Here is a 16,480-nt window from a genome sequence, read left to right as displayed (position 1 = left end):
TGTAAAACTTCAAAACATGAAAAACAGAGTTTTTTAAAAAAGTGTTAACATTAAGAACAGAAATTCATAACACTAAAATCAGAAAGTCCGTACTGTGGAGTTGATCTACACAGCTTCAGGTGTGAGGCTTATAAAATCTATGGGTGTGGATAACAAAATGAGTAAGTTAAGACTTGATCCACTAAAATCATCCACAAACTGTTTCTTTATTTTTATAGCTGCTGCCCAAACCTTAGACACTCTATAAGTGATCTATAGATCCCTGTCCTCTATAAGATGCTTTAGATAAAAGGCCACTTGTAGTTTGAAAAATATTTGTTTTTCAATGTTGAGCAGCACAAAAAGTACTATTTAATTGTGTGTGTCTTTTTCATTTTTGTATTCGCTTTGTTTTGAACTGGTTGTTAGCTGCATGGTTGTTAGCTGCCTTGAGACCCCACCCACAAGGGGAAAGGCTGGATATTAAATCAATATTTTAAAAAATCTAATTGTGACTTCCAGAAGAGACAATTATAGAATCTCAGAATCCTTTGGACTGTACTACATACATGTTTCATAAACATGCTCCCATCTCGAATTTGCTTTCTAATAGGGTCCTCTCAATAAGACTGTATAGGTAAGGTCTTAAAAAGGAGCAAACACTTCTGTAGCATTGTTAAGTGTGAAAGTAAATTTGCTTAACGGTGAGACCAAATTTGCTTAACAGTGAGACATTTTATGACTGGCACATTTCAAGATAGGCTCCCCTGAACATTAATCTTTCGGTCCTTATATCAGTTGCAAATTAAAATTCCCTAAGGGCCAGCCAGTCCAACCCCCTCCTGAGAGAGATGGGGGTGGGATATAAATAAAGTTATTATTATTAGATGGCCATCCAGCCTCTTTTTAAAAAGCCTCCAAAGGAGCCTCCACCAGACTTCTTATGGTCAGGAAGTCCTGACTTTATTTATTTATTTATTTCCTATATTTATACCCCACCCTTCTCCCCCAAAGGGGGACTCATTATGCCTTTGATTATGCCTTTCCTGCATGGCAGGGGGTTGGACTAGATGGCCCATGTGGTCCCTTCCAACTCTATTGTTCTATGATTCTGAATGTTCAGTTGGAATCTCCTTGGAATCCCGGTCTTCAAGGGAGCAAAAAACAAGCCTGATTCCCTCTTCCTTAGGAGTTCCTTTCAAATATTTAAACAGGGCACTCTTTCAAACACAAACCTTTTCATTTGGACTGTTAGGGGATGCTGAAGGGCAAAAAAAGGACCCTCAGGGGGTTTCAGGGTTACCCCACCCATTCTATAACCATGCCAGCATCATACTGGGTTACAAAAAAAAAAAGAACTCTCTATGCTTATATACATGCTAACCATGTTTCCATCCCTGATGGTCCTCCTCTCGAGATCCCCCTTGTTGCCTACCAGTTGGCCTCCGCACCAGGATTTCGGCCCAGCCCTGAGTCAGTAGCGGAACGTAGGCGGCCAGGTTGGCCTTCTCCTTCTGTGGAGCCCCAGGAGCAGCCTTCTCAGCTCGGGGAGCCAGGGGAGCCTGAGACCCCTGAGGCATGGGGTTGGATGGGAAATGGGAGGAGGAACTATCCAAGGCGCCGACCCGTAAAGCATGGCCACCTGGGAAGCAAAGGGAGAGAAAAATAGCTATCAGTGGAGACAAGAGAGAGACTGCAGTGATTCAGAAAGGAGCCAGCATGGTTTACACAGTCTTCCTTCTAGACTGCAATTCTCAGAATGGGGGAATGATGGGACTGGCAATCCAAATAGCGCTCTTTCTGCACATTTTGGAAGTTCTGGTCTGCAGCATTGGGGGGGGGGGGAGACCAGAGTGAGATGTTTGTGTTTGTTCCTTCAAGGTAACTGTTGTCTTATGGCAACAACATGAATTTGAGTCTCCTTGTGGAGAAAAAAGTGGGGTATAAACATAAACATAATAATAATAATAATAATAATAATAATAATAATAATAATAATTCAAGTCCAGACTTACAAAGTTTTGGAACCCAATACACCAGACATCACAATTGTGGAAAAGAAAAAAGTTTGGATTATTGATGTCGCCATACCAGATGACAGCCAAATTGACGAAAAACAACAGGAAACAACAGGAAAAACTCAGCTGTTATCAGGACCTCAAAATTAAACTGCAAAGGCTCTGACATAAACCAGTACAGGTGGTCCTAGTGGTCATTGGCACACTGGGTGCCATGCCAAAAGATCTCAGCCGGTATTTGGAAACAATAAACATTGACAAAATCACGATCTGTCAACTGTAAAAGGCCACCTTATTTAGATCTGTGCGCATCATTCCAAAATACATCACACAGTCCTAGACACTTGGAAAGTGTTCGACTTGTGATTTTGTGATATGAAATCCAGCATATATATCTCGTGTGACATACTGTGTTTTTGTGTCAGTAAAATAATTATAATTATAATTATTTCACAAGGCTTTCTTACATAAGGAATCCTCAGAGGTGGTTTTGCCAGTTCCTTCTTCTGAAATGTTGCCTACAGAACTTGGCATCCATTTGTGATCCTCCATGCAAACACAAATCAGGGCTGACTCTATTTAGTTTCCAAGATCAAACAGGATTTGGTCCCTCCAGGGCATTTAGGCCCTAATGTATTTAAACCATTGCCAATAATCTCGGTGGTCCTAACTTTAAGAGCAAAACTCTCAGCCAAATATTATTTAATTCAGTTTTTAGCAACAAAGGATGCAAAAGGACCCCCAGCTCAATGTACGAAGTGAGGAAAATCCCAAGAACAAATTTCCAAAGGAGGGACAAGGCTCAAATCTCCCTCACACAGAGAGAGAGATGGCTCCTTACCAGACATGGATCTGACTCTGTTGCGGGTTCGGACCACCTGTGGACCAGCCTGGGACTGGAGTTTGGCCGGGGCCTCTTTGGTTTGTCTGACTAGCAGGGGATGTTCTGAACTGCTAAAAAAAGAATATATATACATATGTATATTAATTTCTGGTTCTTTACTTTCACAGGGGTTCTGTGCCCCTAACCGCAGCCTTGCAAAGGATGAGAAATAAGACAAAGCTTACCTTGACTCTGTGCTGCTCTGCAGCTCCCCGGAATCGAGACCCAGAAGCGACCGGGTTCCTGTCCCAACACTGGTTGTGATGGTCACCAGTTTGTTGCCCACCAGCCAGGTTTTGGTTCTTCCTCCAGCCAAGAGAAACTCTCCCACAGGAGACCTATAAAAATTGGCCAAGCAGAGACCTAAACATTAGGGAGAACTTCCTGAACTGTTCCAACAGTGGGACTCTCTGCCTCAGAGTCCGGAGGTTCCTTCTTTAGAGGCCTTTAAGCAGAGTCCAGGTGTTCGGGATAATGTTTATGTGTTGTAATGTTTATGTGTTTTAATTATGCTGTAAACTGCCCAGAACCATGAAGAGAGGCGGGTAAGAAATAAAGGTTGCTTACCTGTAACCGTATTTCTTCGAGTGTCAGTCCGTGAAATCCGCACCTATGGGTTCTTCCTTGCGCATGCGCAGAAACTCGGAACATTTCTAAGTTAAATGAATTAAAAATGATTATTTTGAGCCATATAGGCTCCGCCCATCTCCCCGCCCCCCGGATATAAGCGCCGAGCGGCGCCGCCATTATCTAGTTCCTAGTGCTAAACAGCGGCCAGGAGAATGGCATGACAGAGGGGAGGATGGGCGGGTCGTGCGGATTTCACGGACTGACACTCGAAGAAATACGGTTACAGGTAAGCAACCTTTATTTATTCTTCGTGTCGTCCGTGAAATGCGCACCTATGGGTGAATAGCAAGCTACTTACCTGGAGGTGGGTCATGCCACACAGGAGAAAAGAACTGCTCTGCCGAACCCGGCATCTTGCTTTGCTTGTATGTCAAGCTTGTAGTGAGAGGCAAACGTGGACGGAGTAGCCCACGTAGCTGCTTTGCAAATTTGGTCCAAGGGAATTCCCTTGAGAAATGCTTGAGATGTGGACACAGAGCGTGTTGAGTGTCCCACGAGGTGGGATGGAGGGTCTTTCCCTGCGAGGTCGTAGGCTAGACGGATCGTCGCAACAATCCAGGAGGCTAGTCCTTGGGAGGACACAGGCTGGCCAAGTACGTCTTTCCTGTATTTCAAAAACAATCTGGGAGACTTCCTATAGGCGGAAGTTCTATGTAAGTAAAAGGAGAGTGCTCTTTTAACATCAAGGGAGTGCAGAACTACCTCCAACTGGGAGGATGGGTTGGGGAAAAAAATTGGCAGAACAATGTCTTGCGACATATGAAAATGAGAGACCACCTTAGGAAGGAACGTGACATCGGTGCGGAGGACGACCTTGTCAGGGTGGAATTTCACATAGGGGGGGTCTGAGCGGAGGGCCGCGAGTTCGCTGGCCCTCCTGGCTGAGGTAATGGCCACAAGGAAGGCCGTCTTCCACGATAGGTGGGAGATATCATTAGAGGCCATAGGTTCAAACGGTGGTTTGGATAACTGGGATAGCACTAGCTCCAGGCTCCACTGGGGGGGAGGGGGGGGACAGGAGGGTGGATATTCTTGTAGCCCTTAAGAAATAATTGTACCAGATGATCCTGAAAAAGGGACGGCAAACCGGACTTTCTTCGGAAAAATGAAATTGCTGCCAGGTAGCATTTCACCGAAGAAAGGGAGAAACCTTTGTTGGAGAGGTGGACAAGGAAGTCTAAAATCAAGGGTATAGGTGCAGAGATGGGGTTGTGTCCCAGTGATTGAGCAAAGGATTTGAAAGAGGACCACTTATAGTCATATGATCTCTTGGTGGCGGGTTTATGGGCCGCCAAGAGTATACGGGAGACTTCATCAGAAAGGCCTAGTGTGGTTTGATTCTCCACGCCGTTAGGCGTAGAGATTGCAGGTCTGGGTGTAAGACCAGGCCGTTCTCTACTGTGAGAAGGTCTGGAGTTTGGCTGAGGTGGAGGTATTCGTTGTTGGAGATTTGGAGAAGGGGGGCAAACCAGTGTTGTCGTGGCCACCAGGGTGTGATTAGAATGCAGTCCGCATTGTCCTGGATTATTTTGGCTATGACTGGGGATAGGAGAGGGAGCGGTGGGAAGAGGTAGAGGAGGCCGGGCGACCATTGGAATAGGAAGGCGTCTCCGAGACAACCTTGGGATGCGCGAGGGTGGAGCCGTGCGCAATAGAGGGGACAGTGGTTGTTTATTGGAGATGCGAATAGGTCTATTCTGGGTTCGCCCCACTTGCGTGTGAGGGCTCTGAACTGTCTGGGGTGTAGATGCCACTCGTGGTTGTTTTTCAATGATCTGCTTAGAGAGTCTGCCAGGGTGTTGTCCTGGCCTGGCAAGTGGATGGCTGTGAGAAGGACATTCCTCCGGATGCACCACTCCCAAATTCGTTGTGAGATGTGGAGGAGTGTGCGTGAGCGTGTTCCTCCCTGTTTGTTGATGTAGTATTTGACAGAGGTGTTGTCTGTTACTATTTGTATCACATGGTTGGATACAATGCGTGTGAAGGCCCGAAGAGCCTTCTCCACTGCCATCATTTCTAAAGCATTGATGTGGAGCTTCTGGTCTTGTGGAGACCAGTGGCCACTGACCTGAAATCCCTTGAGATGTGCTCCCCAAGCTAAGTTGGAGGCGTCGGTTGTGAGGGACATGGAGGGGCGGGGATGGCTGAATGGCATCCCCGAGAGAACATTGTATTGCTTTGTCCACCATGAGAGTGACTGGAGGACAGGGAGGGGTGGTTTTAGGATCCGTGATTGGGGTTCGTGAAGGGGGTCGAACGCCCTGAGAAACCAACTTTGAAGGGGTCTCATTCTTAGGCAAGCAAAGGGTGTTACATTTGTGGTAGAAGCCATATGGCCAAGGATAGACTGGATAGCCCAAGCTGATGTTTGGCGGGATTGTTGTAGGGTTAGAATAGATTGGCACAGATTTAGGAAGCGATCTTCTGGAAGGAAGGCCTTCTGAAGTGTGGAGTCTATTACGGCTCCTATGAATTGGATACGTTGTGTTGGGGTCAGGTGAGATTTTTGGTGATTCACGACCAGACCCAGATCCTGTAAAAGAGATAAAGTATAATCAGTATCTTTGCACAATTGTGACCGAGAGGACGAGCAGAACATCCAGTCATCCAGGTAAGGAAAAACTGTGATGCCTTGTTGGCGGAGGTGTGCGGCTACAACAGACATGCACTTGGTGAATACCCTTGGTGATGTGGAAAGTCCGAATGGGAGAGAATTGAAAGAGAAGAATTTGTTTTGGACCGCAAAGGTAAGGAACCTGCGGTGGGAGTGCCTAATTGAAATATGGAAGTAGGCGTCCCGTAGGTCCACCGTGGCTAACCATGAGTCCTTGGGAATGAAGGGGAGGATTTTGGGAAGTGTTACCATGCGAAATTTACGTGGTGTAATGAAAGTGTTGAGTTTACGTAGATCAAGGATGGGGCATAGACCACCATCTTTCTTATCCACCAGGAAGTAACGGGAGAAAAAGCAGATGTCTGAATCTTGTGCGGAAGTAGGCGAGATGGCGCCCTTTTGAAGGAGAGAGTGAATCTCTTCCCAAATGATTTCGGAAGGTGGGGTTAGTAGTACATTGCCCACTAGAGGGTAGTTGTCAAATTCTATGGCGTAACCCCTTTCAACGATGTCCAAGACCCAGGTGTCTGTGGTTATGGACTGCCATGTCGGGAGGAAGGTATGTAATCTGTCCAGGTATGTAAGTGGTTGGATGCGGGGTGGTGAGGGAGTGTCGGTAGGTGTAGGTGTGCTAAAAACGGCGTTTGTTGGTATTGGGGGGTCTGGTACCACGGTACTGACCTCTAGATGGCAGGGGCGGTCGTCTTGACGATATGGAGGGGTTGTAAGGCCTCTGTCGTCCCCTGTAGAATGAGGTGTTGTAGGGCCTATTGTAGTATTAAGGACGGTAGTAATAGGACCCCCATCGTTGGCGTTGGTAAGAGTATGGTTGTTGGTCATACTTGTATACCGTCTGTTTCATTTCATGGGAGTGTTTTAATTGAGAGTCTGTTTCAGGATTGAAAAGGCCCGCCTCATCCATGGGGAGGTTTTCAATCAGGGTGCGTTGTGATTGAGAGAGGATAGCTGCTCTTAGCCAGGCGTGGCGGTGAAGGGCCACTGATCCTGCAATAAGTTTGCCTGCGGTGTCAGCAATATTTTTGGAGAGGTCTTTTTGTAGGGAGGCCAAAAGTAGAGCTTCTTGTTTAAAAGCTGTGGCTAGAGGTTGTTCAGTTGGCGGTAATAGGTCTAAATAGGGAGCAATTTTGTTCCACAAGGCAGTCTGGTACACACTCATGTATACTCCATAGTGAGCCATGCGTGCAAAGAGGCATGCTGAAGAGTAGAATTTTTTGGCCATAGCATCCAATTTTCTTCCTTCTTTATCAGAAGGAGAGGTTTGGTTAATTTGAGTTGGTTTAGGTTGAGCATCAGTCACGACAGAATTTGCTTTAGGCATTTTAGCAAGTCATGAAGCTGAGGAAAGATCAATACGGTATACGTTTTCAGGCCTTTTAGGAGTTGCCGGGACCGAAGCCGGGGCAACTCCATTATTTTTGAGAATTTTTAATAAGTAAGGTAGAGTGGGCAACACAGTGGATGAGGGTTGTTGTTGTTCAGTAGAAGTAAAACACGGGTCAGCTACAGTATCGGTAGGTTCCGGAGTAGCTAAGTTTAAGGTTCTAGCCAGTCTTATTAAAAGAGCTGAGAATTTTTTGAATTCCTCCAAATTTTTGGGGGAAGGGTCAGGTTCAAGTTGGGTATCTAGAATGGCAGGTGTATCATCATTGGATTCAATGTCAATGGTTTCTGAGTCTGGTAAGGGTGGGTTGTTGGGATCCTGTTCTGTTGGATGAGTCAGAGCCTCAGTTTGGTGTTCTTGAGGATGAGAGAGTGTGGCCGTGGGAGGCGCACGGGGGGGCTGGGGATATCTAGGGTCTTCAACATGAGAGGCATCAAAACCTCTATAGTGGTCAGGGTGGGGAGGGTAGTAGAAAGGGTATGGAGGGAAGGGAGGAGGAGGAGGGTAAAGGTGGTAAGGGTAGTCTGGGTACCCATATGGGTGAGGGTGCTCAGAGGAGTGAGGACGGAGCCTTTTGGGAGGAGGAGAGGAGGGCGCTGCCGGTTCCGCTTCAGGAGAAGGGGATCGGCGGCGGCGGCGTGAGGATTGCGCAATCGGCGCAGGCGGAACTGGGGAAGGAGTTTCTCTCGGGCCCGAGGTTTGTGGAAGGTTAGGGGATGGGAGGGGGGAGGCTTGGGAGAGGGGAAGCGGCGGCGGGGAGGTTGACCGGCCTGCGGAGGTCTGAGCTTCCAACTCCGAGGGAGGGGCGAGGAGCTCGAGTGGAGGGAGGTGGGAGGGGTCATCCAGGTGGAGCATGGTGGGGAGTGGCTCCTGGAGGTGGATCACGGAACCGGAGGAATGGAGCATCGGTTCCAGTCTGGGAGGGCTCAAGGACTGTGAGTCAGTGAGTTGCCGTCCCTTTTTTTGTTTATTTAGTTTCTCTTTTGCTTTCCCAGGCCTCGTGGCCTGTTTGGAAGATTTTTGCTTTTTTGCAGGCGGCTCCACAGAGGGAGCGTTTGCCTGATCCAATTCACGCCTTTCCCCAGCGCGTGGGGAGGGAGGCTGAGAGGGCTCCAATATTGGGGATAGGGAGGGGGTGGGGAGGGATTGTGGAGCCAGAGCGCGCTCGTAAAGCAAAGCTTTTAAACGGGCATCTCTTGTTTTGCGAGCCCTTGTAGTGAAATTAAGGCAAATCTCACAGGATTGGAGGTTGTGGGATTCCCCCAGGCAAAGGAGGCATTTTGAATGCCTGTCAGCTTCGGGGAGGGTGGCCCCGCAAGCTGAGCAATTTTTGAAATAGAGGGAAGACATCCTAGCCTGAGGGTGAAGAGGAGAGTAGTCAGCCAGTCCGAGTCAAGGGTTGGAGAGAGGCAGGGTCAGTCAAAAATCAGTCCAAAAGTTCAGATCAAGTCCGTATGAAGAAATTGAGGAGAGCTGTTCCGAGATGCTGCTAGTTTAGCATGGAAAAAGGAACTAGATAATGGCGGCGCTGCTCGGCGCTTATATCCGGGGGGCGGGGAGATGGGCGGAGCCTATATGGCTCAAAATAATCATTTTTAATTCATTTAACTTAGAAATGTTCCGAGTTTCTGCGCATGCGCAAGGAAGAACCCATAGGTGCGCATTTCACGGACGACACGAAGAATAAATAAAATTGTTATTATATTATTATAATAATATTACCAACCTTTTGGGCACAGCAGTGAAGTTGGAAAAGACATATCGGGCCATCATGTCGAGGCAGGTCTCAGTCAGCTCCAAATGGAGATTCTTGAGGTTGTCATCTGCTTGGGCCACAGAGTTCTCATCCGCCGACCCCAGGCTGGCACTGGTGATGGATGTCTGGATCCGGCTGCAATAAATAAAGGATGCGGTTGGGACATAAGGCAAATATAAATGCATAAGGCATCTAATAATAACAAAAGCATGCAACAGGCTAGGATAGGGATGCTAATGGGTGAGGCTGGGATGCAGGGAGACTAGTGGGTTTTATGGACATCCAATTCTGCTGGACTTTGCCACAGACATTCTGTAAAAGTGACAAGACAGAACCCATCCTGGATTCCCAAAGATAGAAGTAACTGTTTGGCTGGAAAGCAAATCATAAAGAATAACCTTTGTATATTAATACAGACACCTGACTTCTCAAGAGCCAAAAAACGTGTCCACAAAAAATGAGACCTACAGAAGCTGAACTGGTTTATGGGTCACTTCCACAGTCCTTTAACTCACTTTCAGATCAGACATCTAGAAACTACAATGGCTGATAAAGGGATTAAGGGGTATATCTGTGTGTGTGTGTGTACACACACACAGTAGAATCTCGCTTATCCAACCTTTGCTCATCCAACATTCTGTATTATCCATTGAAGTTTGTCTCCTGCCCGGATCCATAGCTGTTTCAATACATCGCGATGTTTTTGTGCTAAATTTGTAAATACAGTCATTACTAATAAGTTCCTTAATCCCTCCTTATTATCCAACATTTTGACTTATCCAACATTCTGCCGCCCCGTTTATGTTGGATAAGTGAGACTCTACTGTATATAGCTTTGGATAGCATAGGGAAAGACTAACACTCCTGTCGTGTTTCCTTTGCTGACTGTGCCCCTGTTCAGAAGATTTCACCTCCCTTCCTTTCCCAGTGAGAATGGGATATTGAGAAATTTGGTTTGTTGTGGAAACAAGGATTGATGGTAAAGCTTCAATGGAGACTGCTTTTCCCCATGGGAAGGGAAATCCACTCTTCCAAGAGTGGATTTCACTACCGTGGGGTAGATTTTTCTCACTTCCTGTTGTGTCTCCCCCATTCTTAACTTGTTTATAAGAGTTGTTTATAAGTCAGGTGTTTGTAACTTGGGGACTGTGCTGCACACACACAAAACCCATCAATGGTCTTGTCTTATAGGAGAACCTATGGAAGACATGTCCTAACGTTTTCAGACTGGGTTCAGGCCTGATTCACCATCTAGCCCAGGATGATTATACTAGAAATTGGTTCAATCTTAACTCTAAAAAAAAAGCCTCTTCTATTGGCCTCTCTTCCTCCCTCTTATCTCATTTGGGTTATGACATGGCACTGAAATCTATTAAACAAAGACTGTGTGACTTCTGTGAGCTGCGTTCTCACTCATGTTTCTTGTTCCCCAAGTGCCCTGAGTATAAACTATGCTGGGCCTCTCCAAACAAATTATCTTAAGAACTAAGCACCCCCAGTGGTGCAATGGGTTAAACCCTTGTGCCAGTAGGGCTGCTGACCGAAAGGTCGGCGGTACGAATCCGGGGAGTGGGGTGAGCTCTAGCTTCTCATGCAGGGACATGGGAAAAGCCTTCCAGAGGAAGGTAAAAGATTTGGGTGTCCCCTCAGCAACATCCTTGCAGAAGCCAATTCTCTCACACCAGAAGCTACTTCCAGTTTTTCAAGTCGCTCCTGACATGAAAAAAAAAACTTAAGAACTTTACTGTGGCCAAATATTGCTGCCTATTCTACAAGGCAAGATGCAATGTGTTCCCATGTGAAGTTCTGTGAGGTAGATTTGTGGGAGTCCCATATAATGCAAGACTTTGCCCACGTAATAACCAGGATGTTGAATGTATGTATCACATCTTGGCTACATAATAATATGTAGCCAAGCAGGCTCGGCTACATATTATTAACCCACTACTGAGCAACCTACCCAACAGATCAGTCCAATTCCATGTCAAGTTTTACTAGATGACAATTTCCTCCAGGTGACCTTGGCTGTTGCCACATTTCTCTCTGAGGTAGCCAGGATAAGTCAACTTCCTGTATTAAGACTCAGGTTTAAACTTGCCTTGTATATATTTGCAGTGTTTTTACCCTTGTTCATATGGATTTGGAATTGCACTCGTCCTGCTTTTAAGTAGTCTTAGCAGTTTATGAATCTGCTGTGCACTTTTTACCATTGAATAAATTGGGTCTTTGGACAGTACTAAAGTTTGATTGATTGATGTCCTATAGCAGGGGTCCCCAAACTAAGGCTCGTGGGCCGGATGCGGCCCTCCAAGGTCATTTATCTGGACCCTGCCCTAAACTTTAGACGTAGGTTTGCCCTAAGTCTGAAATTACTTGAAGGCTCATAACAATAATCCTAATTAACTTGACTATTTCATCATCCAAAAGTAGACCCACACTTCCCATTGAAAGATGGGTAAGTTTATGTTGGTGAAAATTGTTCTTCATTTTAAATACTAATTTGTCTTCCATTGATTTTTTTTTTTGCATTATAGATAAGATATGTGCAGTGTGTAAAGGAATCCGTTCATTTTTTCCCCAAACTCTAGTTCCCCCCCCCCAACAGCCTGAGACCCCCCGCCCCATTTAAAAAGTTTGAAGACCCCTGTCCTATAGGATATGACTTTTTAAAACAAAGCATGCAAGAGACCCACTTGATGAAGCGACTGCGTTCTGTGGACTTATGGGTTTGGGAGGTCCCTATGGGTGACATGCAGGGGATCCCGGCATGCAAGACCCCAGTCCCTCCTCCTCCCCCAGCCCCCAAGGGCCAGAGAAGCCCTTCATTCTCCCCGTATGGCTACCTGTGGGCCGCATGGTCAGAGACGCTGATGCTGCGCGACCGGAAGGCCTCGGCCGGCGAGGGCTCTTTCAGCTCTTTCACAGGAGGAGAGTGATTCAAGCTCTGCCTGGCATTTTTGGCTACTTTAAAACTACTAAAGGCGAAGCAGCACCCAAGACCCCGCCAGGCAAAGAGGGCACAAGTTGTGTATTTTTGGGTTGTTGTTGTTTTTTTTGTATTATTATTATTATTATTATTATTTTAAACGGCAGCGGAAAGAAACCATTGGAAGGCCACCAAAGTCCCAGCAGGCGGAGGAAGGAAAACAAAGCCGAAAGAAAAGTTGCCGAAAGGAAAAAGGGAGGGAAAAAAAGAGGAGGGGAAGGGGAGTGTTAAAATTAAATAAGCAGAACTCAAAAAAGCATAAACATTTCGCAAACAAAAAGCCAACGGGGGGAACAGCCAATGCCTCCCCCACAATTTGGCCCCGATCAATTAAAAAAAAAAAGCACACAAATTAACACAAAAGCCGACTGATCACATTGGTTGGAATACTACAGAACAAGGGAAAGGTTTGTTGTTATTTTGGGTACAAAAAGAGATGGAAAAGAACATACAGTCAGCCCTTCACATTTGGGTTGGGATAGCGAGGCCTTCCAGCACAACCCTATGGTCAATTTCCATTGGAAGCTAGCTATAGAACCGCACTGGAGGAGCTAGAGGTTCCAAGTGAGAATATTTTTAATCAAATCTGTGAATAATCCGCAAAAGCCAAAACCGCAAATATGGAGGGATGACTAATGACATTTGAATATCCAAATGGTCTAGGACCAATAGTATTCCAAATCAGTGAAATTACAAACGCCAAGAGCAAAGTGCAGGGGACGGAATCACAACAGACAAGAAAATGGGGAGGGAAAAAACACATGAAACTGGAGATGTATAGGATCCAGTTCATAACACACAGTTGTTAAGAGCACAGGGAAGAATCCTGCAAATCTCTGGATGGCATCGGACTTCAGGTCCCATCAGTCCTGACTGATGATGGGACATGCTTGGAGTCGCAATGCGGTAACGCCCAAGCAGTCAACTGATGGCTGTTCTTTTTGGAACATCTTCCAAAATGTTTCTTTCTTTAAATTTAGCCTGGTTTGGTGCTCTAGTAGAGAGACAGATCAACACTTTTCATGGCTCCTGCTTTGCCATTCCAGGCCAAGAGATGGCAGACTATAGATGCATCTACACTGTGGAATAAACCCAGTTTGACACTACTTTAACTGCTACTAAATCCTAGAAGATGCATTTCAGCGAGGCACCAGGAAGGCTAACGACCTTATAAAATTACAACTCCAAGGTTTCCGTAGCATTTAACCATATCAGTTAAAGGGGTGCCAAACCGCATCCATTTCCTAGTGTAGATGCACCCTAAGGCTGTTCTACTCTTCAGCAAAGCCTGATGAAAGAGCATGGAGGTTTACTTGAGCGGGATCGGACTGCTGACTTCATTAATATGGAAGTTTGAATCAATGGGGAATCAATTCTTCCTTTCTGCAATTGGGATCCACTTACCTCTTGGGCCTTTCATTCAGGCTGGTGCTTCGTGCCCGGAAGCTGTCCTTCTCAGGAGTGTCATCGAAGGAGAGGAGTACGTTCGACCGCAAGCCCTACCAAATCGAGGAAGGCAAAAGAGGGTATGCATCAAATGCAATCCTACAAATCCAAATCTGGCTTTCCTCAGATCTTCTGGGCTATAAAAAACCTCAGGCCTCGTCAGCATAGAATCGCAACAATTGGAAGAGACCCCAAGGGCCACGCACTCCATTCCCCTTCTGCCTTCATGAAGGAAAAGAACAATCCAAGCACTCCCAACAAATGGCCATCCAGCCTTAAAGACATCAGCAGGTTCACAGAGAAAAAAAGCGATAGAATCATAGGATCCAAGAGTTGGATGAGACCTCTAAAGGTCATCCAGTCCAAACCCCTTATGACAGACAGAAAAAGGACAATTAAAGTTCTCCAGATGACCATCCAAACCCTTAAACATGGTTTAGGGGTTCATGGAGAAGCAGGTTCATGGAGAAGCAGGGCTATAAAATCATAGGGTCCTAGAGTTGGAAGCAAGCACTAAAGGTCATCCAGTCCATTCCCCTTCTGTCTTTGTACAAGAAAAGCACAATCCAAGCCCTCCCAACAGATAGGCATCCAGCCTTACAGACTTCACCAGGTTCATGGAGAAAAAAGCTAAAGAATCATAGGATCCAAGAGTTGGATGAGACCTCTAAAGGTAATCCATTTCATTCCCCTTCTGCCTTCATGCAGGAAAAGCACAATCCAAGCTCTCCTGACAGATGGGCATCGAGCATACAGACTTCACGGAGAAACAGGATGATGGAGAAAAAAGGCTATAGAATCATATGATCCTACCAGTGGAAGGAAGCTCTCAAGGCCATCCAGTCCAACCCCATCTTTCCAGGCAGGAAAAGCACAATCTGATCCCTCCTGACAGATGGCCATCCAGCCCCTGCTTAAAAGTTTTCAAAGAAGGAGCTTCCACTAGACTCCAAGACAGAGAGACTTGGCCAGGAAGTTCTTCCTAAGGTTCTGGTGGATAGCAGTTGTGCTTCCTCCCATCTTTATTTCATATGACACAAAAAAAGAGCTCACCTTGGTAATGTAAGGAACGAAGTCTTTCCGGAAAGGGAGCCGGCACTTGATGAACCACATGGCAATGACATGGTGCGCCAGGCAGACGATGTACTGGTTAAACCTGAGAAAGGGTTCAAGGGGAGAGGCATCAATGGAAGCATTGCACAAATTAGATGTGAAGTGAAACCTGGACTCAATGTGCTAAGGATGTTAGACAATCAGCTCGAGAGGAAATGTGGAAGCATTACTATATCTGAGTATGGCAGTGAGGATCCTCTATGCTCAAATTGTTTTAACTATGGTTTTGTACACTATGTATAATTTTTGTATAGGCATCGAATTGTGTCTTTTGTAAGCCACCCTGAGTCCCCCTTTGGGGGTTGAGAAGGGAGGGGTAAAAGTACCCGAAATAAATAAAAATAAATAAAGATAGAAAGAATCAATACGATTGGGGCTGAGGGAGATGCCTGAACTGGCAGAAACCAACAGACTCAGTGTTGATAAAGGAGAATTCAAGAAAGACTGGGGCATTCATTATAATCCTTTAGCCAAGATTGAGACAAATCTCAATAATAGGTATTTGAATTAGAAGAGTGTCACCTTATGGCGAAAAGGATGTATTAATGGTTTTTCTTCTGGTGGAAAACAGAAAATAATGCTATCAGACCAAGAATGTAGAGCCCTCAGAATAGGTACTTTAGATTTGTATATAGTCAATGTTTAGTGGTTTAGTAATAGTGTTTCTTATACTAGGAAAATGGATTTCTACTGTCTTTGTGTTTTGTCTTATGGTTTGTATTCTTGCTGGTGTTGATTTTGTGTTAGTTTTTCTGAATACAAAGTTATCAACTATGTTTTAGGATTTCCAAATGTTGGACTATAAGATTCTGGGGGACCCCACTCAGCCATGGCAACCTACAATTGGGCAAGCCGTACTCTCTCAGCCTTAGAGGAAGGGAAAGGCAAGTCCCCTCTGGACAAGTGTTGCCAAGAAACCTTCCGGATGGTGTCGCCGCATGTCACAACTGACTTGAAGGTGCATAACAACAACCACAAATGCTTGAAAACGAATCCTGTGTAATCCAGGCACGTAACTTACAAAACAACCCTTGAGTTTCTATCTGTCAATAGAAAGGATGGCCCTTTCTGCACTTACTTGGAGGGGTTTGTGTAGGGCAGGGAGATAGCAAAGACGCTGGCATACTGCTCTGCGGCAAAATTCCTGTAGAGATGGGGCAGCCGGGCCAATGCTGGGGTGTTTCAATAGACAGCATTGGAGGAGAGAGAAGAGAAAGAGCAAAGTCAGCTGCTGAGTGGGGCTGGTTCAACTTCTGCCCAAATCAGGACAGGGAGATTGCTATCGGGAGGATCATAGAATCATAGAGTTGGAAGAGGCCTCGTGGGCCATCCAGTCCAACCCCCTGCTAAGAAGCAGGAAAATCATATTCTGAGTTTGAATTATTTGCTTCCACAAAGCAAGCCACAGTCCCATTCCACTACACTTTGGGCCCTTCCACACAGCCATATAACCCAGAATATCAGTGCAGAAAATCCCACAATATCTGCTTTGTACTGGGTTATCTGAGTCCACACTGCCATATAGTTCAGTTCAAAGCAGATATTGTGGGATTTTCTGCCTTGATATTCTGGGATATAGGGCTGTGTAGAAGGGCCCTGTGTAACAAAAATCTGTTCCGGGTTTGAAAGTGTTGTTTCCTGTTTAATTCTGCG

At 45.8% G+C, this 16,480-nt stretch overlaps 1 protein-coding gene across 12 annotated transcripts in view; it reads right to left on the bottom strand.

Annotated features, from left to right (window-relative positions):
- TSC2 (TSC complex subunit 2) overlaps window positions 1-16,480 on the bottom strand; it is a 67,889-nt gene that overhangs the window by 17,853 nt on the left and 33,556 nt on the right. For 2 of the 12 annotated variants that reach the window (XM_067473688.1, XM_067473692.1), the window contains exons 23-30: window positions 15,906-15,999; window positions 14,768-14,870; window positions 13,673-13,767; window positions 12,126-12,257; window positions 9,253-9,417; window positions 3,066-3,218; window positions 2,839-2,951; window positions 1,364-1,621 (exon numbers count right to left, since the gene is read on the bottom strand). In XM_067473688.1, the coding sequence (XP_067329789.1) occupies window positions 1,364-1,621; window positions 2,839-2,951; window positions 3,066-3,218; window positions 9,253-9,417; window positions 12,126-12,257; window positions 13,673-13,767; window positions 14,768-14,870; window positions 15,906-15,999 (1,113 nt within the window). The remainder of the gene's footprint in view (window positions 1-1,363; window positions 1,622-2,838; window positions 2,952-3,065; window positions 3,219-9,252; window positions 9,418-12,125; window positions 12,258-13,672; window positions 13,768-14,767; window positions 14,871-15,905; window positions 16,000-16,480) is intronic. The other 10 variants (XM_060786503.2, XM_060786506.2, XM_060786508.2 and 7 more) reach the window with 8 other exon arrangements.

The sequence above is a fragment of the Anolis sagrei genome, chromosome X, assembly GCF_037176765.1.
Source record: "Anolis sagrei isolate rAnoSag1 chromosome X, rAnoSag1.mat, whole genome shotgun sequence".
NCBI lineage: Eukaryota > Metazoa > Chordata > Lepidosauria > Squamata > Dactyloidae > Anolis > Anolis sagrei.
Note: the sequence above shows the minus strand (reverse complement) of the source record. Positions and strands in the feature narration are given on the sequence as shown.